Below are 27,352 nucleotides of genomic sequence, written 5' to 3' on the forward strand. Positions count from 1 at the left end.
CATGGAATCAATGTGTTTCTTCCAGTTTAGTTTTGAAGTAAATAGGATCCCAAGAAATTTGATTTCCGACTTGAAAAATATTTCACGTCCTCCTAAAAAAAAACGTGGTAGTTTGCTGGGATTATAACCATTATTAAAGAGGATCAAATGTGTTTTTTCTACAGAAAACTCAAAACCATTAGATTGCATATAGCTACTCAGTCTATCGAGTTCACCCTGAAAATGTTTCTGTACATAATTTATGTAATGTAGGCTTGTCCTTTTCCTCAAGGATGTCTGAATCCATATAGCAATATCATCAGCATATTGAGCCAGCTTGGTAGATGATGCAAAACATGTATGTAAATCATAAAGCATAATGTTGAACAACAATGGAGAAATAATGGAACCCTGCGGGATTCCCATGTTTATAGGCCTAGAGGTTGATAAAGTTACTCCCACTTTTGCCACTATATATCTCCCACTTAAAAAGGATTTAACATAGTCATAAACATGACCCGACAGACCAATTTGTTTCAGCTTAAATAACAGTCTGCTATGCCACACTCGGTCATAAGCTTTAGTAAGATCGAAGAAGGACGCAAGGATACTTTTTCGCTTAGAAAACTGTTTTTTAATTTGGGTAGTGAGACGGGTCAGATGATCAATTGTAGATCTTCCTTTCCGGAATCCAGTTTGAGCTGACGGAATTATGTTATTTTTGTCACAGTAATACACCATTCTAATATTTACAATTTTCTCCATGACTTTCCCAACGTGGGAGGTAACCGAAATAGGTCTATAACTCGAAGCTTCTGTTCGAGGTTTACTCTGTTTTAATACAGGAGTTACAATGGAAGTTTTCCATACCTCAGGGATTTGTCCACATTCCCAGCACTTTTGAAATAATGTATGTAACATAATCAACCAGTTTTCTGGCAAATGGTTTAACATGGTGTAAGATACTACATCCTTACCAACTGACACATTTTTGTTACTCAACAAATGAATAGCGTTCTTTACCTCATGTAAAGTTATTGCCGAATTGATTGTATTATCATTTTGTGGGGTAGGATCTCTATATTTGTCACTGATTTCTTCTTCCTCTCTTAAAGTCTTTTGTTTAGTTGACAAACTATCTACACTGCCTGTTTTAGAATACATACAAACAAATTCTTCAGCCTTCTCTTGAGGGGACAGAAACTCTTTATCTTTTGTTTTAATAGGATAGTCTTGGAGAACAATGCCTGATTTCATTTCTTTCATTTTGGCCCACACTTTCTTCATATCCTTATGGTCAGATACTTCATTCAAACAGAATTGTGACCAGTATTGTCTTTTTTCTCGGGCTATGATTCTATTCGCCTTGATTTTTGTGTAACACATTTCTTTATCAGCGGCTTCTTTTACATCTTCATCACGTACTTTTCTGAGTTTCAACCATGTTAGGTATGCTAGTTTCTTTGTATTTACAGCCTCCGCACATGCATCATTCCACCAAACATTTCCAGAAAAAATGTCACTCCTCTTTGAACCTTTTTTGGGAATTGCTATTTCAGCAGCTCCAATAATTGATTTTTGAAAGTTGTTATAAAAAACATTTAAATCTTCACAAAAAAATTCACTTTCAGAAATGTTCGTAAGATAGTTTTGAAATGTTTCCCAGTTTGCATATTTGTAATTGAATTTTGGGATTTCGTCTTCTCCGCTGTATTTAGATATATTACAATCCTTAAAAGACAGTGTGATTGGCACATGATCACTGCCTAGTGGATCATCCCCAGTATCCCACTGTACTGTTAAAGCTAGAGATGGTGATATGAAGGTTAGGTCAAGTGCCGATGCTCTATGATGAGCCACATCTGGGATACGTGTAATCCTCCCATCGTTAAGTAAATGCAACGATGAATCAACAATATTTTCAACAAAGTCAGGATGAGATATTATTTGACAATCACTATCCCAGAAGGGAGCATGGGAATTAAAATCTCCCCCGACGATCCATCTTTCTTTTGAGCAATTTAATGTTCGCAACCAATTTGTATTTTGCTTACTTGGACCTTTGGGATAGTAGACTGACGCAAAATGTATGATTTGATTATTAGAGACATGCAATTTTACAAACGTAGCTGACATCTTTTCAGTATAGTTTGAAATAGGAGATGGATGGACACTTGCGTAATTCAAACCACATTGTACGTAAATAGCTGTACTAATCTTGTCAGAATCCTCGATTATATGATAAACCGGAGGATAATAATAACCTTTCAGATTCGGTAACTTATTTTTAGTAACATTCAATGACTGAAAAAGGAGAATATGATGAGAATTTTCAAAAAGGTAAGCACGCAGATTATCAATATTTGTACTCAAAGAGCGGGAGTTCCATTGCAAGACTGATAGATTCCTACATTTGCAACTTCTTAGTCATTTATCAGCTAGAATGAATCGTAGAAAAAAATATCATTAGATAATGAGATATCCGAATTTAAAACTAAGATAATGATAGATAAAGGGCCTTATACTATCAAAATACTAGGTGATGAGGTGTTCTTCGTGTAGACAATGTGATGACTGATTTGATGCAATGTTAGGTAGTTTACAAGCTGTAGTTTCATCTCCTCGGATGACGACGTAAAAAGGTCTTTATATAGACCAGTCGTTGTCTCCGCTGATGACGACCTCTGGTAGTCATACAGTCCAGGTGTTGTCTCCCCAGATGGCGACGTCTGGTGGTCGTCATGCAGACTAGGTGATGACTGCTTAGATCGTGATGTTATGTATTCATGTGGACTAAGTGATGACTGTTCTGATGATGACGGCAGGTGGTGGTCATGTGTATCAGGAGTTGTCTCCCCAGTTGGCGCCGTCAGGTGGTCGTCATGTAGATTATGTAATGTCTGCTGAGGTGATGCTGTTGGAAGGCTTTCATGTATACCCGATGATGTCTTTACAGATGACGACGTCAGGTGGTCATCGTGTAGAACACGTGAAGCATTTTCAGATGATGATGTCATATGGTCATTGTGGAGAACAGGTGATGGCTCCTCTGATGACGATTTCAGAAGGTATTCATGTAGATCAAGTGATGTCTCCTCCGATGACAATGTCAGATGACCGTCTTGCAAACCAGATGATGTGTCCTTAGGTGACAATGTCGGGTGGTCGTCATGTAGAATAGGTAATGTCTCCTCAGATGATGATGGCAGGTGGTTGTTGTGAAGATCAGGTTTTGTTGCAGATGACAAATGGACGTCATGTAGACCGGAAGTTTTACGTTCTGATGATACCGTGTAATCATCATATACATTTTTCAACATTAATTTTCCATCAAAGACCTCAGTCTGTGTTGACACACTGTCATAATGTACATCTGTCTGTGTAGACTTGGAACACAGTTTATGATAAGCTTTAACAACTTCTGCATATGATTTCTTTTTTTCGCACACATTTTGATTCGTATTCAACCTTGCCTGTCGAAGTGCTTCTTGAAATGAAATGTAAGTTTTAGATTTCAGTTTATTCGCTTCTCTTGCGACGATTTTGGCCGGACATCCATGGAAAGCAGCTGAATGGTCTCCCTTGCAGTTCCAACAAAACCTTTCAGCAGTACATTTGTCTCGAGAATGAGACGACTGTCCACATCTGCTGCATCGATGAGTATTGCTGGAACAATATTTTTTAGTGTGATGTAACAATTGACAAAAAGTACATCTTACCACTGGAGAACAATATGGATATATTTTTAAATGGACATTTTCAAAGCTTAGTTTTTCTGGAAGGTCATGAAGTTTGAATGTTATCACTGTCGCAGGTCTCCCGTTTTTCAGATGGATTTTCCGACTGTCGCTCACAATAGGTATAGTGGAAAGAAAGCTGGTGTCAACTTCTCGGAAAACTATTCCCACTGTTTTCGGGTCAGGTTTTGAAGCTAAGACAGAAATGCCCGCGATGCTTTGCGTCTGTAACAACTTCTTACGTTGTCTCTCGTTTTTACACTGGACGTAAAAACTATTATTTCTCAGTTTTGTTACAGAATCCACCTCTCCAATTACAGACTGGATGGCTTTTTTATGGTAATGTGGATATAAATGTCGCAACTGGAGAGAGTCATTTCCCGAATCTTTTAATAAAACAAGAAACCGTTCTTCTGTGTTTAACTGATCAGGTGAAAAGGATGATTTTTGATACTTGAGATGTACTTGTTTTGAAGGAGTGGTTACTGTCAGATGTTGTTCAGTCTTTCCCCATTTAAATTCCATCATAATAATGACGCAAACTGTATAGACGACGTCGCCTCATCCAGTTACGTCAATGCAAGACGTCATATTCAGGTTAAAAAAAAAAAAAAAAAAAAAATTCTATAACAAACCCAAAAGGGTTTGGGGAAAAAAGAAAAAAAGAAAAAAAAAGGGTTAACACACAAAGAACAAAGTAAATACTGATTTCGGCTTCGTGTTAATCGTGGCGTGTAATATTCTGGTAGAAGAGCACCGCTCCTAAAGAGGCCGCCGGAACAATGGCTGAAGTACAGCCACGAACACAGGTCGACGCACAAATGGACCTTGTAGCACTCTCCTACCGAATCCACCGCACAAAAAACTCCGATTTCACGTCACCAAAACACAGATGAATGGGGAAACGAATCTGATGATATTAAAAAGAAAACAATAACAGTTAAAAGATATTATTTTATGGCAGTGCTGTTTGTTCCTGCTGCTTGACGTTATCCATGGGCAGGTCACTCTCTGTCCCCAAGGACATTCGGGTCGGATACCTGCTAGTTAATGTAAGCCTGTATGTGCCGTCCCCTCTGAGATGCTTTAAATGTCAGAAATTCGGACACGTCAGGGACCGATGTAAGGAGGAAGAGGCGTGTGGCACCTGTTCGAAGGCGGCGCACCAGGGCGATTGCGTCAGTGCAGCCCGGTGTGCGAACTGCGGAGGTGGCCACCCGTCCTCATCGAAAGACTGCCCCGCCTGGAAAAAAGAAAAACAAATCCAGAAGGTAAAGACTGAAAAGAAACTTTCCTTCTTTGAGGCAAAGAAGCAGGTGGAGGCCGCGTCGCCTGGGGCGTCGTACGCCTCTGTCGTCGGACCCAGGATGGTGGACGTCGCGGTCCAGACGACGTCCACAGGAACGCAGACGGACGACTTAACCGCCTTGTTAGAACCGTTGGCCTTGGGTGGAGACGCCGTGTCCACCCCTTCCCATCCTGTGCGGCAGTCCTCAGGGGCTGCTGGGCGGGAGAGAAAAGCCTCGGGTGGAGGCACGTTGTCCGCCTCCCGCCCCACCCCACCCCCCGGCACCCCTCGCCCCGCCTCTCGTCTGCCTGGCCCTCGGGCTGGCGGAAGTGGCCGGAAACCCCCAATACCTCCAAAACTCAAGGAGGGGAGGGTTGCGGCCTCGGCGGGATCGGGAGGGGCCGAGGTGGTGGATATTCCGACTCGGTCGGAATCAGAAAAAATTATTTCGAAAAATAAATATTCCATCCTGGCGGACCTTGAGCCACCGCAAGCACAGGAGCAGGGGGTAGCGATGGAATAGGCTGCTGCTTTATTTTTTTTTAACCTTTTTTAATGGCAGTGATCCACTGGAACATCAGGGGGTTCCACGCCAATTTTCAGGAACTCCAGCTGCTTTGTCGTGCTTTGAAACCCTCAGTGCTGGCGCTGCAGGAGACTCTGCAAAGAGATGGCAAGGTTTTATCTCTCTCTGGTTTTAACTCCGTTTTTAAACCCGCTCAACCGAAGCAAGAGGGATTGACGGGAGGTGTCGCTCTTTTTATTCGCAAGTCCCTTTTATACAGTACAGTTCTTTTAAGCACCCCTTTACGGTGGCAGTCAGAGTCACGCTTGAGAAAACCATCACTGTCTGCTCTGTCTACCTTCCTCCTTCCGTCCGTGTTCTGAGGCAGGACCTCATGAACCTGGTCGACCAGCTCCCACGTCCGTTTTTACTGTTGGGCGACTTCAATGGACACTCCCCGCTCTGGGGGAGTGAGATGACATCAGCCCGAGGTCTTCTCTTGGAAAACCTTCTTTCCGACATGGAATTGTGCTGTCTTAACGACAAGTCTCCCACTTACCTGCATCTGTCCTCTGGAAAGCTCTCGTGTTTAGATCTGTCGGTCTGCGATCCATCGTTGGTCCTGGACTAAGAGTGGAAAGTGCACGACGATCTGCACGGGAGTGACCACTTTCCTGTCGTCCTCCGCCCCACAGATGGAGAAGGTGACTCTCTGCCTGACCGCCTGTACTACGACAAAGCAGACTGGAGTTTTTTTACCACCAAGATAAGAGCGGAGCTGCAGGAAGAAACAGTATTGAAAAGCAAGGACCCTGCTGACGCTCTGACTCGGATCGTTTTAGATTGCGCCAAAGCAGCAGTCCCATCGTCTACCTCCAAGCCTCAGGTCCCTAGAACGCCCTGGTTCAACGCAGAATGTCGGGAGGCCCGCAAGTCTCGGAAGAGAGTGCAGCGACGCGTCTTTCGGAGACCGGAGACTGATAGCGTTCGAACTCATCAACAGCTGAGGGCGAAAGCCAGGTTTTAAAAAGAGCCAGAGGAAGTCATGGAGAGATTTCTGCTCTTCCTTAACCTCCAACACACCCAAGAAGAAAGTGTGGAGGGTTTTAAAAAGAATTAAGGGCAAAAACGTATGCCCGACCTTTCACCATCTTAAACTTTCAGACGCTCTGGTCACAGAGAAGAAAGCAGTTGCCAATTTGCTTGCCTCCACAATAGAACAGAACTCGAGATCTGCTAACAAATCTGCTCGGTTTCTTAAAACCAAAAACCTGTCAGAAAAAAACACCATGTAACTTCTTTTCCGACAACACAGAGAATTACAACCTTCCTTTCACAATGAACGAACTTAAATCTGCCCTTCAGACCTGTACGGATTCCTGTCCAGGAATGGACGAGGTCCATTATAAACTCCTAAAGCACCTTCCCCAAACCTGTCTGGACACACTGCTTAAAGTTTATAACCACATCTGGGTCACAGGCTTCTTTCCACCCTCCTGGCGGAAAGCCCTCATAATCCCGCTGCCGAAACCGGGAAAAGACCCCTCGAACCCCTCCAACTACCGCCCAATTGCACTGACCAGCTGCATCTGCAAACTGATGGAGAATAATGTCAACGGTAGACTGATGTGGAAACTAGAGACCGACGGCCTTCTGGCGAAAGAACAGTGCGGTTTCCGCAAGCATCGCTCTACCGTTGACCATCTGGTTCGTCTGGAAACCACTGTAAGAAATGCTTTTGTGAACAAACAACATGTGGTGGCCATATTTTTTGACTTGAAGAAAGCTTACAATACCACGTGGAAGTTTGGTATTCTTTCCGACTTGCACAAGCTCGGCTTCTGAGGACACCTGCCTCAGTTCATCCACAATTTTTTACAAGACAGACAATTCCAGGTGAGAGTCGGCACCACCCTGTCCGACATTCACGAGCAGCAGCTGGGTGTCCTGCAAGGGAGCATCCTGTCGCCGGCTCTTTTCAGCATCAAAATTAATTACATCGTTCAATCCGTTCAGAAAGGATCGGACAGCTCGCTGTTCGTGGATGATTTTGCCTTATATGCAACCGGCAGCACGTACGCCAGCATCCAGCAACGGCTTCAGCTCTGCGTCAACAAAATCCAGTGTTGGGCAGAGGAGAATGGCTTCACATTTTCGTCCTCCAAAACCGAATGCATCCATTTTCATAATTTTCGCCAGTTCTATCCGGACCCTGAAATCCGTCTGGGAACATCCACCATCCCGGCGGTCAAGGAAGCCAGATTTTTAGGGGTCGTCTTCGATCAGAAGCTGAACTTCCTCAGCCACATTAAACAGCTGAAAGTATCTTGCCAAAAAGCCCTTAACATCATCCGAGTTGTGGCACACACGAACTGGGGTGCTGATAAGAGAACTCTCTTGCACCTCTACAGAGCCCTGGTCCGGTCCAAACTGGATTATGGAAGTGTGGTATACGGCTCGGCCAGACCGTCCTATCTGAAACTGTTGGACCCTGTACACCACCAAGGGTTCCGTCTCAGCTTAGGTGCTTTCCGCACCACCCCTGTGCACAGCCTGTACGCAGAGGCAGGGGAACCGCCTCTCTCCAACCGTAGATTGAAGCTGACCCTGAATTATTATTTGAAATTGTTTTCGGAACCTACAAACCCTGCTTACGACGCTGTATTCAACAATCCTTTCGATAAGAAATTTACAGACAACCCAAACTGCATACCTCCTCTCGGACTCCGCTTTCAGCTGCACTTGGAAAATGCCGATCTGGATGTCGGTGGCATCTCAGATTTCTCTAAGTTCCCTGACAGCCCCCCTTGGACCTTTACAACACCTGAGGTCCGGTTCGATCTGGCCTCATACCGAAAAGACACCACCAGTTCTCTGGCCTACAGAACTTACTTTTCGGAACTGTGCCACAAATTCCCCACTTTTCAAAGCATCTTCACTGACGGTTCCAAGTCAGAGGACGGAGTCGCTGCATCTGCGTTCTGTCCCGCCTTTCCTGACCGGCCCTCAACGGAACACATCCTGTCTGACAGCTTGGTGTACACTGCGGAACTGACCGCACTGGTTCTGGGGTTAAAAATGGTTCTCTCTTCGAAACAGAAGAGATTCATGATCTTTTCCAACTCCTTGTCAGCCCTGGAGGCGATCGCCTGCAGGAATATCACTCATCCCAAACTGCTGGAATTTTATGAAACTTTTACTCTCGCAACGAAGAAAGGATACGAGGTTGTGTTGGCCTGGGTTCCCGGACATGTTGGCATTCGTGGTAACGAAAGGGTGGACCTGCTGGCCAGGAACGCTGTAAAGAAAGAATTGTCCAGATCCTTGGTACCCTATACAGACATGAAGCGGAAGGTCAACACTTACGTTAACTCTCTCCATACGAACGGCGAAAGAGACGACGTTAACAGCGTTTCACCCCAATTACCGTCATCAAAATATTACAAGCGGAACGCTCTTATACTGAAGAGATGAATGTTGACAAAGAATACCACAATTCTGACGACGGAAGCTAAAGGTTGGGTAATTGAGACACCCACTGGACATCCGAGGGGTCTGTGTAGAGGAGAAGAGAGGACTGGCCGTACTGAGTTAAGGATCTTTGGCAAGAGGAGTGGAACACCCAGACGGACAACAAGCTCTTCCAGATCCGTCCGGACCTAAAAGAGACCCTCCCTTCGGGGGTGAAGAACAGAAAGGAGGAGTCTGTGCTGTGCAGACTGCGTGCGGGGCACACTTTTTTTTTACTCATTCTTACTTGTTGAAGGGGGAAGAGGCCCCTCGATGCATTCCCTGTGACGAGCCTCTCACCGTGAAACACGTGCTCCTTGATTGTTGGGATCTGCATGACGTTAGACGCAGACATTACACGGCGGTTTCTTTGAAGACTTTGTTTCGTGATGTCCCTCCGTGGGCGCTGATGGACTTCTTAAAAGAAGTGAACCTTTTTAACCAGATTTGAAGGTTTTAAACTATGGAAGTTTTCTTTTAACTTTGGAGTGAAAGTTTGAAGTGGTGACTCGTTTTAATTGGTTGTTGTTGTTGTTTTTTTTTTTTTTTTTATCCTTGTAGTAGTTATTGACGCGGCGATAGCCTTGAGATGGCCTTAGTGGTCGGCGAGGCTCTAAGCACCATAATTTCATTTCATTTCAGACAGGCCAATGTTTTGAATAAGTGAATGTTTTATGTCAGTTTAATTTAATAAAAATTATAGATATATTTACAATAACAATCGTTGTGTGGAAAGAAACTGGCATTTTCCTTCGTCAACATGCACGACTAATAACGACTGCGTAGATTTTGAAGAACAAACCTATTACTTTAACACAATACATCAACTTGCAAGGCAAGGCGATGCAAGTACCAAGAGGTTTATTTCATGGACCCACCGGTTTTTGCACAAAAGTGAATTGAAGTCATGTGGGAACAAATCCGGAAATATTTCCAATAGATTTAGACAACAGTACATTTTTTTCCACTGGTCACGGAAAACGGTTGTCAGCATCAGATGGATGTTACCAGCATAAGATATAATTGTTCATGATTAAACTCATTCCGTCAAGTGGATTCCACAGTTTAATTAAAAAATATCTCAAACACACGTCTTCCATTCTGCCCACCATCTACTTCTTCTGGTTGTATGTATGTGTGTTCTCGCTTGTATTCACACATTCGTTTTGGTTTTTCAATTTGAATACCATAAAAGAAATGTCCCTAGGACTTGTAATATCTTATCGTAAACTGTATTAGTATCTTAAAATATAAGATGTAGTGTATGGCTGTGGAATTTTTAAACGCCGAAACACTTAAAATGTCTTGTAGCAAACTATCATTATTTAAAAAAAATGAAATGTACTGTACGGCTGTGGCATTCCCAGAAGCCGAAATTCTCCTTCTTGACAAAAAAGGATCTTTATCTTCAACTTCTTACTTTTCTCCACAATTCTTTCCGATTTCAACGTCACAGCATTTCACAGAAAATGTTACATTCACATCTTTTATCCAAAAGCCTCCGTGTCGAACGATGTCAGCTTCATGATCCGAACATGATACAAAGAAGTGAGATTCCATAGCCTGACAGGGCCACCAGAGCAGTGAATTCATATCCTCTGTGACGAAGCCTCGACACTGGAAGGCGAGGCCCAATCGTCTGATTACGCCGCTTTAAACTTCCTCAGTCAAATTCAGGTGCCTGTTAACACCTGGATGGAGTGAGGAAAAATAATTTATTGTGTGGATGTTAAAAAGCCTGAGAAATAAAAACCCATATGTTTTCTTTGGCGTTGATGTGGTGTAGCGTATATGGATTTGTCCGAACGCAGTGACGCCTCCTTGAGCTACTGATACTGATACTGATCACACAGCGCATTTACTGGCTGAAGAAGGGTATGCTGCCTAAACAGTTCTTCCATGCCCTCTCCTTAAAAAAGCATCGCACTTGCACCTAACAAGATTCGTCACAGTTATTTATTCCTTTCCTTTGCACTTTTAACTCTTTTGTTTTCTTTGTTCAGGATGTAAGCACCAGAAGAAGTGCTACCCTGTGAAGAGTGTGATCACGTGGGATGACTGTGCTCAGTACGTGTGCTATAGTGACGACACTGACCTCAACAATGGAATCAACAATAAGAAAGCTGCCCGACCCATGTGGAGAGAACGTGCAACAGGTGCGTGCATGGGTGACAGGGTTAAAACAGAAGAAAAAATAGTAATTTTACAGAGATAGAGAAAGTGGGAGAGACACAGAGGGAGAGAAAGAAAACAAACACGAACAGGGGTGGTTTATTCAGCAAAGGCATTTGCTCCTTGAGAAGGGGTGCGTACAAACCTTTTCAATCCTATCACCATCAATTTTGTTCCTGAAATAATCTCACGTCAGTGCGATTTCTCTTATTTGATACCTTAATAAAGATGACATAGTTCTTGGACGGACAGTATCAGCATTTACAGATGACATCAACACCCTAAAGAGATTCAGGCTTGTAAATAAACATTGGTAAATATAAGTGTTTCTAACATGTTATGGAAATGTATAACCAATGTATTCCTAAACAACATTTGACTATTATGGGCTTTGTCTACTGTGTTCATCAGATGAGAGAGGGAGGGGGAGTGGGAGGAAGAGAGAGAGAAATATTGTTTGTGTGTGTGTTTTTAGTGTAACGACAAGAAGAAAAAGAAGAATGGCAACAACAACAACAGCAGCAACAATAACAGCAGCAGCAGCAACAACAACAACAGCAACAACAACAACAACATTGACGACGACGACGACGAAGATAATAACAATAATAATAATAATGATGATGTAACTGCGTAAAATATGCGTACATATGCATGTATGTATGTGTGGGTGGGAGACGTGTGTGTGTGTGTGTGTGTGTGTGTGTGTGTGTGTGTGTGTGTGTGTGTGCGCGCGCGCGCGCGCGCTCGTGCAAGATGAAACAAGACAAGGTGACTATATTCCTTCAAACATCAAATTCAACATCCCTTAGATCGTGTGACAGACGATACGATTTCATTTTTTTCTTCTACATGTTTTATAATTCAAAGAGTATAACTATGATCTCGTTCATTTCTGTTTGAAAGGTTGCTACGGACCAAAAGGCTGTATGAAGCTTGGTGAACAATTTGTGGACCCGAATACCCGCAACACATACCGATGTACCTATAAACTGGGAGACCGCGGGCTCAAGTACCCTCAATTCCATAAATGTAAGTAAATGTGTACTGGACCTCACAAGGGTATGATATATCAAGACATTTATAACAAAATATTGGTAATAGAAGTCACAAATAGTGACAGTTGGAGTCGTAGTTGTTTGCCTAAATGTAGTAGGTATACTATCAATATGAGTAGCAATGGTTTACAATACCAGTAACAGTGATAATAACAGTCATTACATAATACATTATTCACAGTAATTCTTATATCGTACATTGCGTTAAAATATAGACAGAGAATTAGAATTAAAAAACAACATTTTGCATTTCTCCTATCATAATATTCTTGTATTGTGCATTCCGTTAAAACATAGAGAATATGGAGGGAAAAAAGAAGACATTTTGCATTTCTAGAACACAACACAGCACAGCACAGCACGGCACAGGACAGCACAACACAACACAACACAGCACAGCACAGCACAGCACAGCACAGCACAGCACAGGACAGGACAACACAAGGCGACAACACAATACAACATGGCACAACACAATTACAGTTTTCACAGTACATTATTCAGAAAATCACCTCTAATAAATGAGGGGAAAATGCACTTCATGCTCATTCACTGTCTCTCCCGTCTGACACTGGCAAATACACATCCATCAAACAGGCTTCACTTTGTCTTTTCTTCATCAAGCGTGTTGGAGTCTCCCGTCGAACCGACGGATGATTAGGCAGGCAGGCTTATCTGTCGGTGTGTGTCCTCATAATTTATGGGAGAAGAGGCCGATTCTGGATGCGCAGCACTTCCCACAGGTGTTGCAAGGGAAAACGTCTCCAGAAGTTGAGCCCTGCTTCCTTCGCTCACGCTTCTCCTTAATAGCCAGCATTCTCTTGCTTTCAAACGTCTTTATACCACTAGAGCACAGCATCCTCTAGCGAGAGCGGTCAAGAGCATCAGTTTCCCAGGAAGCGATGTCTATGTCACAGGCTTTGAGGTTTGTCTTCAGGGTGTCCTTGAAGCGCTTGCAGGGTCTTCCAAGTTCGCGGTGGCCTTCCTTCAGCTGGCCATACAATAGCATTTTCGGGATCCTACTGTCTGTCATGCGGACAACGTGTCCTGTCCAGCGTAGCTGTCACTGGATCAGCAGGCTTTCGATGCTGGGCAGGCCGCTCCTCTCTAGGACCTGGAGGTTGGAGACCTTGTCTTGCCTACTTTATGCCGAGGACCTTTCGTAGGCATCTCTGGTGAAACTGCTCAAGTTGTTAAATGTGACGGCGATACGTCGTCCATGTTTCACAGCAGTACAAAAAGGTACGCCCATTTTAACGACAGGAAACTTAGTTCATATTTACTTCAGCCCCTTTCTGCACCGGTCGACACTGTCCAAATACCATTCTACATGGCTTTTTGTTCTTTTGTTATATTTGACAGCAAGCAAGCAGCAGTCTAGGAAGATAACAGAAATATTAGCTTCAAAGCCGACTATCCATATGTGTTACATCTCATCTCCTTTTCAACAGAAAAGAAAGAAAAAAAGAAAGAGAAAGAAGGAGCAAATACTAGAACTATGCATAATGCAAAGCACTGATCAGGCCATGAGAACCTGTATGAGTTTGGAAAGTGGAATGAATAATCAGTTAAGTAAATGCATTAGAATATGATCAAAATGAAAGATGCCTATCCTATAGGGGAAATAATTTAAATAAACTAGGAATAAATATTTTAAAAAATGAGTCACGTTTAGCGCATTTGTGAGCATCCACACACGTGAGTATTCACACACACACACACACACACACACACACACACACACACACACACACACACACACACACTTCATCACACGTGCAACAGTTTGCAGTCTCACATAAACACGAGTCCAACCCTCAGGAAAGAAAACACCACCACCATTCTAACTGGCTCCACTTTGTCTGTCCCTCTTCAAGCTTGCGAGACTCCCGACGGACGAGTGCTGGCCCTTGGAGAATCTGCACGCGTCAACAACCTCTGGTATTCCTGCAACAGTCATGGGAGGCTGAGAGGGCCTGTCGATCGTAAGTGGATGCTCAGAGAGAAAGACAAGACAAGAGAAGACAAATTCTTTATTATCGAGGATAATAGATAAGCACTGACACGCTTTTTGTTGCTTTTTTTTCCATCCAGACCTCGCCTATCTATACATGAATAAGGCATTTCACAAAACTACATTATATATGTCATTGCATACACTACACAATGTTACAAGAATGTGTCATAGAATGCGAATACTATGTTTCATAAAGACATCATCATGGCCTGGCTTCGCTGACGAAGATCTAGGAAGGGCGTTGTCCACGTCTGATGCAGGCACGCTCATGGCTGACAAGGCCAATGCGGGAAAAGCAGAGTCGGCCGCAGCGGTTGCAAGGGAAAGTCTGGTCTGGGTTCGCGGCTGCAGCGTCGTGGTTCTTCCTCCTTCTGCGTTTGTCCTCAAGGCTGGCCCTGCGGTTGTTTTCGAAGGAGGAGACAGCTTGGTGGATGGTGCGTCGCCAGGTCTCTCGATCAGCGGCTACTGCGGACCACTGGCGATGGTCAATGTGACAGGCACCGAGAGCTTTCTTCAAGGAGTCTTTGTATCTCTTCTTGGGTGCTCCTCTGTCACGGTGGCCAGTGGACAGTTCGCCATACAGCGCGATCTTGGGCAGGCGGTGGTCCTCCATCCTGGACACGTGCCCTGCCCAACGTAGCTGGGTCTTTAGCAGCACTGCCTCGATGCTGATAGTCTTTGCCTGCTCCAGGACCTCGACATTTGTGATGTAGTCACTCCAGTGGATGCTGAGGATGGTGCGAAGGCAGCGCTGGTGGAAGCGATCAAGCAGTCGTATGTGGTGCCGGTAGGTGACCCAGGTTTCGGAGCCATACAACAAGGTGGGCAGTACAACAGCTCTGTACACGCTGATCTTTGTGTCTTTCTTCAGGTGTTTGTTGTTCCACACTCTCTTGTACAGCCTGCCGAATGCGCTGTTTGCCTTTGCAAGTCTGTTGTCGATCTCCTTGTCGATCTTGGCGTCAGACGAGATGGTGCAGCCTAGGTAGCTGAACTGGTGGACCGACTTCAGCTCTGTCTCACCGATGTTGATGTGAGGAGCGTGGAATTCTTCCTGTGGGGCAGGCTGGTGGAGAACTTCCGTCTTTTTCAGACTGACTTCTAGGCCGAAGAGCTGCGCAGCCTCTGCGAAGCAGGACGTTATACGCTGCAGGGCCGCTTCTGTATGGGCGACGAGGGCAGCATCGTCGGCAAACAGAAGCTCTCTGATGAGTTGCTCCAGTGTCTTGGTGTGGGCCTGTAGCCGCCTCAGGTTGAATAGGCTGCCATCAGTGCGGTATCTGATGAAGATACCGTCGTCGTCGCCAAGATCTTCAGTGGCCTGTTGGAGCATCATGCTGAAGAAGATCGTGAAGAGGGTCGGCGCGAGGACACAACCTTGTTTCACTCCATTTCCAATTGGGAAGGGCTCCGAAAGGTCGTTGCTGTGTCTGACCTGTCCACGCTGTTCCTCATGTAGTTGGATGACCATGCTGAGGAATTTTGGGGGGCATCCTAGACGTTTCATGATCTCCCACAGACCTTTTCTGCTCACGGTGTCGAAAGCTTTCGTGAGATCGACGAATGTCGCATACAGTCCTTTGTTCTGTTCCCGACATTTTTCTTGTAGCTGTCTGAGAACGAAGACCATGTCAGTGGTGCCTCTGTTGGCTCTAAAGCCACACTGACTCTCTGGGAGATGTTCTTCGGCGATAGTAGGCACCAGCCGATTTAGGAGGACTCTGGCGAGGATCTTGCCTGCGATGGAGAGCAGAGTTATCCCCCTGTAGTTGGAGCAGTCCGACTTTTCTCCCTTGTTTTTATACAGGGTGATGATGACTGCGTCACGGAGGTCCTGTGGTAGTTTGCCTTGCTCCCAGCAGCAGACAAAGAGGTTGTGGAGTTTGGAGTGTAGTGCTGGGCCTCCATTCTTCCACGCCTCCGGCGGAATTCCGTCAACCCCTGCTGCCTTGCCACATTTCAGCTGTTCAATGGCCTTGACAGTCTCTTCTAGGGTTGGTAGCTCGTCCAGTTGTAATTTCACTGGCTGTTGTGGGATGCGGAGAATTGCCGAGTCTTGAACCGTGCGGTTGGCGCTGAAGAGGGCCTGGAAATGTTCCGACCACCTGTTCAGGATCGACGTCTTGTCTGTGAAGAGCGCCTGGCCGTCTGCGCTGCGCAAAGGACTCTGGACCTGGTATGAGGGACCGTACACCGCCTTCAAGGCTTCGTATAAGCCCCGGTAGTCACCAGTGTCTGCACAAAGCTGAGCCCTCTCTGCCAGGTTGGTCCACCACCCATTTTGAATCTCACGAAGCTTGCGCTGGAGGTTGCTGCATATGAGCCGGAAGGTTGCTTTCTTCACCGGACAAGACGGTTGTGCAAGGTGAGCCTGGTGGGCTGATCTCTTCTTCGCCAGCAATTCTTGGATCTCCTGGTTGTTTTCGTCAAACCAGTCCTTGTTCTTTTTCGACGAGAACCCTAGGACTTCTTCAGAGGACTGCAGGATGGCTGATTTCAGCTGTGCCCATAGTGCTTCTGGAGAGGGGTCTGTGGGGCAACTGGGGTCTTCAAGTTTGTCCTGAAGCTTCGCCTGGAATTCAGCTTTCACTTCAGCTGACTGAAAGTTGCCGACCTGGAATTTCTTCCTAGGAGCTCCTCCTTTCTTTGGTTTGGGCTTGAAGTGGAGCCTGAGCTTGCTGCGGACGAGGCGGTGGTCAGTATGACACTCCGCGCTGGGCATCACTCGGGTGTGTAGGACGTCTCGTACGTCTCTCTGGCGCATCAGGATGTAATCAATGAGGTGCCAATGTTTGGACCGAGGATGCATCCACGTTGTCTTCAGGCTGTCCTTCTGCTGGAAAATGGTGTTGGTGATGGTAAACTGCTGCTCTGCACAGAACTCGAGAAGAAGGCGCCCATTGTCGTTGCAATTACCAACGCCATGCTTGGCAAGGACTCCTTTCCAGGCTTCTGAATCTTGGCCAACTCTGGCATTGAAGTCGCCAAGGATGATGACCTTGTCGTCAGCAGGGGTGTTCTGAACGAGGTTGCGCACATCAGTGTAAAACTTGACCTTTTCTGTGGGGTCCGCTTGGAGGGTTGGAGCGTACACGCTGAACAGAGTGGCATGCTGTTTGTTCCGTAGTGGGAGGCGCATGGACATAATTCGGTCTGAGTGTCCTGTTGGCAGGTTTTCAAGCTTGGAGGCAATGGTGCTCCTGACCATAAAGCCTACGCCATAAAGGCGTCTCTCGGTCTCTGGCTTGCCTGACCAGTAGAGGGTGTACCCAGCGCCGTGTTCCTGGAGGCTGCCTTTCCCTGCAAAGCGGACTTCGCTGACGGCAGCAATGTCAATGTTCAGTCTCTGAAGTTCGTGTGCGACTAGAGCGGAACGCCTTTCTGGGTGGTTGCTGTCTGCAGAGTCACGCATGGTTCGGATGTTCCAGCATGCTAACTGTAGTCCTTTTGCACCGAATTGTGAGGCAGGTGCCGGCCTTTTCTTCTCTATTGTTGTTCGACCGCGTTTGGAGATGCCCGTTGACCGCGGCTAGCCAACTGGGGGGTATGGAGATGAGCATTTGTTTGGACCACCTTTTCTAGGCCCCTCTCCGTGTGGAGCAAGCAGTGCTGTCCCTAGAAAAGGCTGCTTGGTCGTTCAGGGTGCTGCCGAGTGATGCTGTCACCTCCGGGTCAACAATCAGGCGACCAATATCCTGAACCGCCTGCATGCAGGATTGGAACTGCGGCTTCCAGTGACATCTTCCACCTGCCGTTTTCGCCCCTTTCCCATCGCTACAGGGCTTGGAATAGTTGGTGGCGCGGACGTGGACGTGTCCTTCAAGCCTGCGCAATGGAATTTTTAGGTGGAGTGCAGTGTGCGCAGTACTGGCCCCACCCTTTACACCCGTGGTTCATCTGCCATAGCCTAGCAAGCTGGGACGGTGACAGTGAGGTCCTCAGGTCATAGGTTTTATATCAGACTGTCCTTGTCCTAGCCTCTGGCTCAAAAACCTTCCTCGGAGGCACGGGGGCGCGGCTACTGAAAGTCGGGACATGGCCATGGACCCAGGGTCAATGCATGTCGAGACTGTCCTGCATTCCTTAGCACTTCATGGGTTTTACTTCAGACTTTTCCTTGTCTTAGATGGACTGCCTTCCCGGGCTGTCGAGCTCCATCTGCCCGCATGTGACAGGTAGCACAGGGTTACATGGTACCTGTGGCAGGTAGAGACCTGACCTGACATAAGTACGGTAAAAATAACACACACACACACACACACACACACACACACACACAGAGAGAGAGAGAGAGAGAGAGAGAGAGAGAGAGAGGCACAAGCATGGAATCGACATATATCTCTCTCTCTCTCTCTCTCTCTCTCTCTCTCTCTCTGTCTCTCTCTCTCTGGAGAGAGAGAGAGAGAGGGAGAAGGGGGAGGGAGGGACGGAGGGAGAATAATATGGGGAAAGGAATTCCACATTCAAATGCCTTATTCATGTATAGATAGGCCCAGGTCACCTGTGATAGGGGATCTGAACATTACGATACACGTTGCAATACAACTTAAAAAACAACAACAAAAAAACAGATACATCAACATTGTTCTAAACTTCAGAATACAAAGTATCGATTTTCATTGAGTTTGACACACACACACACACACACACACACACACACACACACACACACACACACACACACACACACACTCACGCATGCACGCGCTTTTTTTTTCATCCAGATCCCGCCCATAAACAGGGTCTACACTTCACAAAACTACATTATATATGTCATTGCATGCACTACACAATGTTACATAGAATGTGTCATAGAATGCGAATACTATGCTTCATAAAGGCATAAGCATGGTAAAAATAACACACACACACACACACACACACACACACACACACACACACAGAGAGAGAGAGAGAGAGAGAGAGAGAGAGAGAGAGAGAGAGAGAGAGAGAGGCACAAGCATGGAATCGACATATTAAAAATATAAAATAAAATAAAACAGAACTCACACACACACACTCTTTCTCTGTCTCTCTCTCTCTCTCTCTCTCTCTCTCTCTCTCTCTCTCTCTCTCCCTCTCTCTCTCTCTCTCTCTCTCTCTCTCTCTCGCACACGCACACTTACAGAGAGAGAGAGGGAGGCGGGAGAGAGAAAGAGAGAAGGGGGAGGGAGGGACGGAGGGAGAATAATATGGGAAAAGGAATTCCACATTCAAAATCCCTTATTCATGTATAGATAGGCCCAGGTCACCTATGATAGGGGATCTGAACATTACGATACACGTTGCAATACAACTGAAAAAACAGATACATCAACATTGTTCTAAACTTCAGAATACATATATCGATTTTCATTGAGTTTCACACACACACACACACACACACACACACAACGTTCTATATATATATATATATATATATATATATATATATATATATATATATATATATATATATATATATATATATATATATATATATATATATATATATAGAACGTTGTGTGTGTGTGTGTGTGTGTGAAACTCAATGAAAATCGATGTCGTCACATGTATATATACATAATTATAAATACATAATCATATGTGCGTGTGTCATGTATATATATATATATATATATATATATATATATATATATATATATATATGTGTGTGTGTGTGTGTGTGTGTGTGTGTGTGTGTGTGTGTGTGTGTGTGTGTGTGAATCAATTTAAAATGATTTAGCATGTATGGCTGTTTTTTTTTTTTTTTCGTTTGTATCTATTTAACTGTCTTACTCCATTTCCCTTTTTGTTGTTTTCTCAAATTGTCTGTGCAATTTTCAGCAAATGCTGCACCGGATAAAAGTGAGTATTCATTTTCCATACGTCAAACATCGAATATCTGTCTAAATGTTACTGGGTGGGGGAAAACGTAACTAAATTTTCTTCTATTCATATTCATTTTCGGTATAATTGTTTTTGTTGTAATTACTAGCTTGTGTACTAAAGTGGTTGTTTTTGTTTGTTTGTTTAGTTTTCTACATCACGCGCTTTCCTTGTATGATGTGTGTATTAAAAGAGAGAGAGAGAGAGAACTCAGAACTCAGAAATGTTTTATTGTAGAAGGCCTTCTGACCCATTACAATGTTGAGCACACACACACACCCCATCCCACACCTCCACACCCCTTCCCACATCTCCCCCTCCCCCCCACACACACACACACACATGTGTGTGTGTGTGTGAGAGAGAGAGAGAGAGAGAGAGAGAGAGAGAGAGAGAGAGAGAGAGAGAAAATGCGTGTGTGTTATGTTTTGATGCTCCCAGGGGACACATGAAATAACTTCCTTACCTTACCAGCCGCCGTAGCGAAGTGGTTAGCGTCGCGGACTGATGGCTGGGAGGACACGGGTTCGAATCCCAGCGGAGGTGGGCTTTTCGGCCCGTGGCCGGCTCCTACCCAGAGTTGAGTGTGCTGTGGGCTTAAATGGGGAGACTGGGACCACACAGTCGAGTGTCATCCACTTCAAGGATGCGTCTTTGGGTGTGTTGCTCTAATTACTTGACCAACACTGCAAGTGTCTGTATCTCTCGGGCCTGGTTAACGCCGGGATATCATTATGACAGGAAGCATAGAGTACAGCCTTGTCACGCAGTCCCAAACCAAAATGGACCTCCATAGCAACATCGTCATCGTCATCCTCCTCCTCCATCATCATCAATATAGACAGAACAGTCTCAAAGTCTGTGGCCTTTCATGCCCTGCTCTCATGGTGACCTCAGTTTCGATAACCCTCCACTTACGTACTTCGGATGAGTCCTGTCAATGTCTTCATTGTCGGCAGATTCATGGGGGGTTATTGTTTGGGGACGTGGTGGTGGTCTCCACTTTTGGAGGGTCACTCACTTAGTCTGGCTCCGCGACTAAGCCATTATTGTCGTAGGGGGCTTAGTAGGTGGTGTCCTAAGTACACTAAATCAGAACAGGCACCACTGAACACCACCGAAGTGACTCAGCAGCAGTGCAGGGTCTCCTCTGGTGTGTGGCCTCCTGGCGACCTAACATCGATGGTTCCCTGTGGACTGCCGACGCTGGAAGTGTGACGGACTAACCCGGGTGTGGCCGTGTATGGGGCAATCAAAATGAGCAGCCTGGGAGTAATGCCACTGAAACGGTGCAGATGATGGGGCAGCAATAATTTTTAAAAAATAAAATAACTTCCTTACCTTGCCTTGCCCAAACAGACAGCAAGGAATGTGGACAACATGCAGAGACGGGGCAAACGCTGTATGAAGGAGTTCCGTATGTCACCCGGGTTGCCACGTGCATCAGGGATGAATCGTGTAACGAAAAGTGCCGCTACTTTGACCGTGAGTAAAACAGGGGGTACATCTCCCTCCCCGCACAACCTCCTCTCCACCCATCACTGTATCTGTCGGTATGCCTCCCCCCCCTCCCCCACTCTCTTCTCTCTCTCTCTCTCTCTCTCTCTCTGTCTCTCTCTCTCTCTCTCTCTCTCTCTCTCTCTCTCTCTCTCTCTCTCTCTCTCTCTCACGTTTTTTGAACATAACACTTAGAGTACCAAACAAGTTTGCATACGGCGAATTAGGACGTTATCCACTATATATAAATAGTGCAACAAGGTGTATCAAGTACTGGTTAAGGTTGCTGAATATGAATGTGCAACGATTACCCAGACAGGCATATTTGATGTTGTTTAACTTAGACGAAAGGGGAAAAAAATGCTGGGTGTCTTTAGTAAAAAATACTTTATTTAGACTTGGGTTTGGATATGTCTGGTTGCAACAAGGCGTTGGTTGTGAGCAAACATTTTTGTCATTATTTAAGCAAAGAATGAAAGATATATTTATGCAGGAGTGGGATGAATCAGTAATGTCTAAAGATATATATCATAACTACAGACTGTTTAAAACTGGTTTTCAGTGTGAGCAATATTTTGAATATGTGGATAAAAAGTGTTTTAGGGACTGTTTAGTAAAATTACGGCTTGGTTTGCTCCCAATAAATGGATCATTTTTTAGAAGAACATTCAAATGTAATTCAAACTACGCATGTAAACGTTGTAATGTAATCGAAGATGAAAACCATTTTATAAACAATTGTGTCCTTTACAATGACCTGCGGCAAAAACATCTGAACTCTGAAGGTCAATCGTATGTTCACTTGATGAAGAATGGTTCTGTTTACAGTATTCGTAAACTATGCGTTTATATATTTAATGCCCTGAAGATACGACAGGAATTCTGTGACAACAATGATGAAAGTTAGAATTAATTTACAATGCACGAGAAGCACTTTTGTTCTACAGGTTAAGTTAGTACGTATTTTACATTTTGTTGTGGTTGAGTGATCACCATATTGTGTACTTTTGACCTCTTTCTAGGGGCCGGAGGCCTGGAGATTAAAGTTTTGTTCTTGTTCTTGTTCTTGTTCTCTCATGTGAAAGTTGGAATATAGTGATCATTTTAAGGAATATCGCAAATTCAAATTTTTATTACAGTCAGAAAAATACCCTCGGCATATTACAATAGCAAAATTTAGAATGGCTCTGGTGAAGTTTCGTCTAGGCGTTAACGACCTTAAGGTAAATAAAAGATAAAACGATATGTCAACACCAAAAAACTGTCCTTTTTGTGATGATCTAGAAACTGGAGTTCATTTTCTTATTAGATGCCCTATATATGCTTACCTATGAGAGCAGTATATATTTAAACATTATAGAAATAGTAACACTCCGCCAATTCCATTTTTGTTACAAAATGAAGACAGGTCTGTAATAAGAAATGTTGCCATTTTTATTTACTATGCTTTCCGTTCCAGCGAGGAACTGATGTGATGTTGAAATCAAATTGTGTGGCAGAGGAATTATGTTTAAGTTCTGTTGAATCTGGTTTTTCTTTCTTTTTTTTCTTTTTTTCTTCTTTTTTTTTCTTTTGTTCAAATCGTTATCTTTATGTATACGTGTTCAGGCTAGTGGCCTTCGCATTTAACTTCCTGTGTTCCTGCGTTCTTTTGTGTGATATTGTATGGAGCTAAGGCCCTTATCCGAATAAATGCATGTATTCGTATTCATATTCATTTTCTCTCTCCAACTATGTCCCTGTTCCTCTTGATCAAAATGCAAGTCAGCCCTTCAGTACGGGGCAAAGCCCCCCCCGCCCCCCCCCCCCTCTCTCTCTCTCTCTCTCTCTCTCTCTCTCTCTCTCTCTCTCTCATCGTTATATTATATGCACGAAGAAGATGAAGGTGTCTCGATGAATACAGATATGCGTTACTTTGCATTGTCTGTATCTGTAGTGCTAAATGTGCACATATATGATAGTCAGTCGTGTCCGACTATGACCATCAGATCAGCAGAGGAGGCAACTGCTGTTCCGACTATTTGGGCTAGAATTTGATTATAGTGGAGAGTGTCTTGCCCAAGTTACATCCCCACTCTCTAGGCCAGGAGGGTTTTAGGACAGTCGGCGCTGGGATTGTTCCCAAAGGCCAACTAGCCCACAAGGCTGCAGCACAAAGAGCCAGTGCAATTTTGCCTTCTAGTTTGAGAGTCATAGTCCTTCACAAAAGACTAAGCTGTAAATGATTTCCCATTGACTGGAGAAACCATTGATAATACAGCTCTCACTTTGCTGTTGGCCCAAATGTAAAACTTATGTCAATCTGTGATATAAGCCGAGTGTTGGGCCAGTAATGTGTGTACCGTGTTTATACGTACCATATTTTATGTATTCAATTTGAAGATGAAATAGATCATGCTACCAACCAGAGCCATGCAAAAGTGACGGAAAGTACCCAGACGACTGGCGCTTCGTTGGTGACAAGTTCAACCTGGATGATGCTGAGTGCGTGTGCACCCAAGACTATGAAGTGAACAACCAGCAGATCCCAGGGGATGGCTCTCTTGTCAACACCCCTTCCCTGTGCGGGGAAAGAGGGGGTAAGTGTGTTTATGTCATAAACCATACTGTACCCGCATACCTTTGTGACTTACTTTTGATCAGTTCTCCTTCTGGATCTTCACGCACAGCTGCTGATTCCAAAGTGATGATAATTTCTTAGAGAAACAAAAACTCCAAGGGTCAGCGCCCTTTCTCCTATAATGTTTCAGCATTGAACAAGTTTGCCCTTCTCGGTTTGTCACGTGGCATCTCTGGTCCAGTTTAAAGTCTTTCCCCTTCTTCTTCTTCTTCTTCCTCGTTCGCCTCCCGTTAGATGAGCAGCCCGGTGTCCTCGATGAAGGCTGCCGTCCGTCGCAGCTCCTCCAGTGTGCCGTACAGCTTGGCGTCTACTGCTGTCGGTGTTGGCCAGTACTTCCTCCTGGATGCTGCATGCGTAGTGCAGTCTTGAAGGATGTGGTCTTTTCCCAAACACTTCTTTTCATTCTGCCTACCAACATTATTGACTGATGAGCTTCACACCTGCATGTTCTATAAGCTACGACCTCCATGTCTGGAAGAAGAACAAGAAGTAGTAGTAGTAGTAGTAGTAGTAGTAGCAGCAGCAGCAGCAGCAGCAGCAGCAGCAGCAGCAGCAGTAGTAATAGCAGGAGTAGTAGTAGTAGTAGCAGGAGTAGAAGTAGGAGTAGTTTCAATTTGTTTCTTTGTAATCTTCTTTCTTTCCATTTAAGACATTTTCAGTGTATTCTGAAAAACAAAAAAATCGCGTCATGAAAGCATTACGCTTAGCTGTAAGGGACTCGCTTTCCTTTTTGAGTGATCGGGGACATTAACTCCAAACAGTAAATGGATGATGTCAACACAATATATATGGTGTGGTTTTTTCTTGGTTTTTTTTTTTTTGCTTTCAGGCCTCGGGCTCAAAACCTATCTCTTTTCAAAAATATATCCACCACAGCCACCCTCCTTTTTTGTCATTTGTTTTTCTGGCCTTCTTTCCGAAGCAGCAGTTGTAGTAGTATCAGCATCATCATTATCATCAAAATTATCATCATCATCATCATCGTCATCATCATCATCATCATCAGTTGCAGTAGTATCAGCATCATCATTGTCATCATCAAAATTATTATTATTATCATCATCAGTAGTAGTAGTAGTAGTAGTAGTAGTAGTAGTTGTTGTTGTTGTTGTAATAGTAGTTATAGTTTTAGCAGTTGAATTGGTGGTGGTGGTGGTGGTGGTGGTGGTGTGATAGTAGTTATAGTTTGGGCAGTTGAATTGGTGGTGTTGGTTTTGGTGTTGGTGTGATACTAGTATTGTTTTGGCAGTTGAATTGTTGTTGGCGGTGGTTGTTTTGGTGTTGGTGTGATAGTAGTTATAGTTTTGGCAGTTGTATTGTTGTTGGTGGTGGTGGTGGTGGTGGTGTGATAGTAGTTATAGTTTGGCAGTTGTATTGTTGTTGGTGGAGGTGGCGGTGTTGATGTGATAGTAGTTATAGTTTTAGCAGTTGAATTGGTGGTGGTGGTGGTGGTGGCGGTGGTGGTGGTGGTGTGATAGTAGTTATAGTTTGGACAGTTGACTTGGTGGTGGTGGTGTTGGTTTTGGTGTTGGTGTGATACTAGTATTGTTTTGGCAGTTGAATTGTTGTTGGTGGTGGTTGTTTTGTTGTTGGTGTGATAGTAGTTATAGTTTTGGCAGTTGTATTGTTGTTGGTGGCGGTTGTTTTGTTGTTGGTGTGATAGTAGTTATGGTTTGGGCAGTTGTATCGTTGTCGGTGTTGGTGTGATAGTTGTTATAGTTTCGGCAGTTGTATCGTTGTTGGTGTTGGGGTGATAGTAGTTATAGTTTTGGCAGTTGAATTGTTGTTGTTGTTGGTGGCGGTGTTGGTGTGATAATAGTTATAGTTTTAGCAGTTGAATTGTTGTTGTCGGTGGTGTTGGTGTTGGTGTGATAATACTTGTTTTAGCAGTTGAATTGTTGTTGTTGTTGTTGTTGTTGTTGGTGGTGGTGGTGGTGGTGGTGGTGGTGTGATAGTAGTCATAGTTTGGGCAGTTGCATTGTTGTTGTTGGTGGTGGTGGTGTTGGTGTGATAGTAGTTATAGTTTTGGCAGTTGTATGGTTGTTGTTGGTGGGATAGTAGTTATAGTTTTAACAAGCGTAATGATGTTTGCCCACAGTGAAGGGAGGGGCCTGCACAGACCCTGTCGACAGTTCCGTGGTCAGGCAGTGGGGGGAATTGTGGGAACGGTCCGGCAAGGACTCCATGGAGGTGTGTACCTGTCACCCCTTAACTCGCTCTGCCTTCTGCTCCGACTACCTGCCACAAGTCATCGGCGTCTTGACCGATATGAAGATCTGAGCCTTTTAGGAATGACGGAATTTCAGGAACTGTCCATGGAAACGTGTTGTCAACAATAATAGTTATTCTGTTGAGATTTTTTTTTTTTTTAATAGTTTTGTTTTGTTTTGTTTTGGGCATCTTGACCGAAATGACATCTGACCGTTTTGGGAAATGATGGAATTTCGGTACAGTCTGTGGATAAGCATGTTCTTGTTAAGAGTAATTTCAAATTTACAGAAAAAAATCTTATCTCACCTTCTGTTTTGTTGTTTGACACATGGAAGGAAAATATCACTCTTCACAGCAACAAACGTACTTCTGTGTATAATTTTGTGATATAGTCAGTTTCTAGACATTTTCAAATATACTGTTAATGATCATTTGCGCATATCATTAAGCTGAATTTGACTTCAGAATCATGGGATAATCATTAAGCTGAATTTGACTTAAGAATCATGGGATAATCATTAAAGCTGAATCTGACTGAACGATCACGTGATAAGCAGTTAAAAGTATCTTATTGGTTAATGAATATCTTATTTTGTCAACTCTTCTTCCATGCGGTCATTTTGAATTCTAGAAGAAAATCCTATTCATTGTCAGGTGAAAATCAATATGAAATTAGAATGTTTCAGTTGAACGAGTGATATCATTTGGAATTTCTTTCTTTAAAGCAACCCCTTTCCAGATTTTTTTATCCCCGTATAAAAAGGAGAAGTAAAACAAGACACTTGTTGCAGACGAAAATGCTGTATAATCACAAATAAAGTTCAAGCGAAAAAACACAGAGTGCATAAATGTGTTAAAACCTGTGTTCGAGGTGTGTATTGTTTGTTTGT

At 44.2% G+C, this 27,352-nt stretch overlaps 1 protein-coding gene across 1 annotated transcript in view; it reads left to right on the forward strand.

The window, feature by feature from the left end:
* The window catches only part of LOC143286503 (uncharacterized), a 69,457-nt gene extending 42,164 nt beyond the window's left edge, over positions 1-27,293 (forward strand). Inside the window, exons 11-17 of the mRNA XM_076594081.1 lie at positions 11,023-11,175; positions 12,098-12,223; positions 14,127-14,234; positions 20,093-20,113; positions 21,494-21,619; positions 24,040-24,210; positions 26,350-27,293. Coding sequence (XP_076450196.1) covers positions 11,023-11,175; positions 12,098-12,223; positions 14,127-14,234; positions 20,093-20,113; positions 21,494-21,619; positions 24,040-24,210; positions 26,350-26,531 — 887 coding nt within the window. The 3' untranslated portion in view covers positions 26,532-27,293. The remainder of the gene's footprint in view (positions 1-11,022; positions 11,176-12,097; positions 12,224-14,126; positions 14,235-20,092; positions 20,114-21,493; positions 21,620-24,039; positions 24,211-26,349) is intronic.
* Positions 27,294-27,352: the final 59 nt, after the last annotated feature.

Source organism: Babylonia areolata, chromosome 10 (assembly GCF_041734735.1).
Source record: "Babylonia areolata isolate BAREFJ2019XMU chromosome 10, ASM4173473v1, whole genome shotgun sequence".
NCBI classification, from domain to species: domain Eukaryota; kingdom Metazoa; phylum Mollusca; class Gastropoda; order Neogastropoda; family Buccinidae; genus Babylonia; species Babylonia areolata.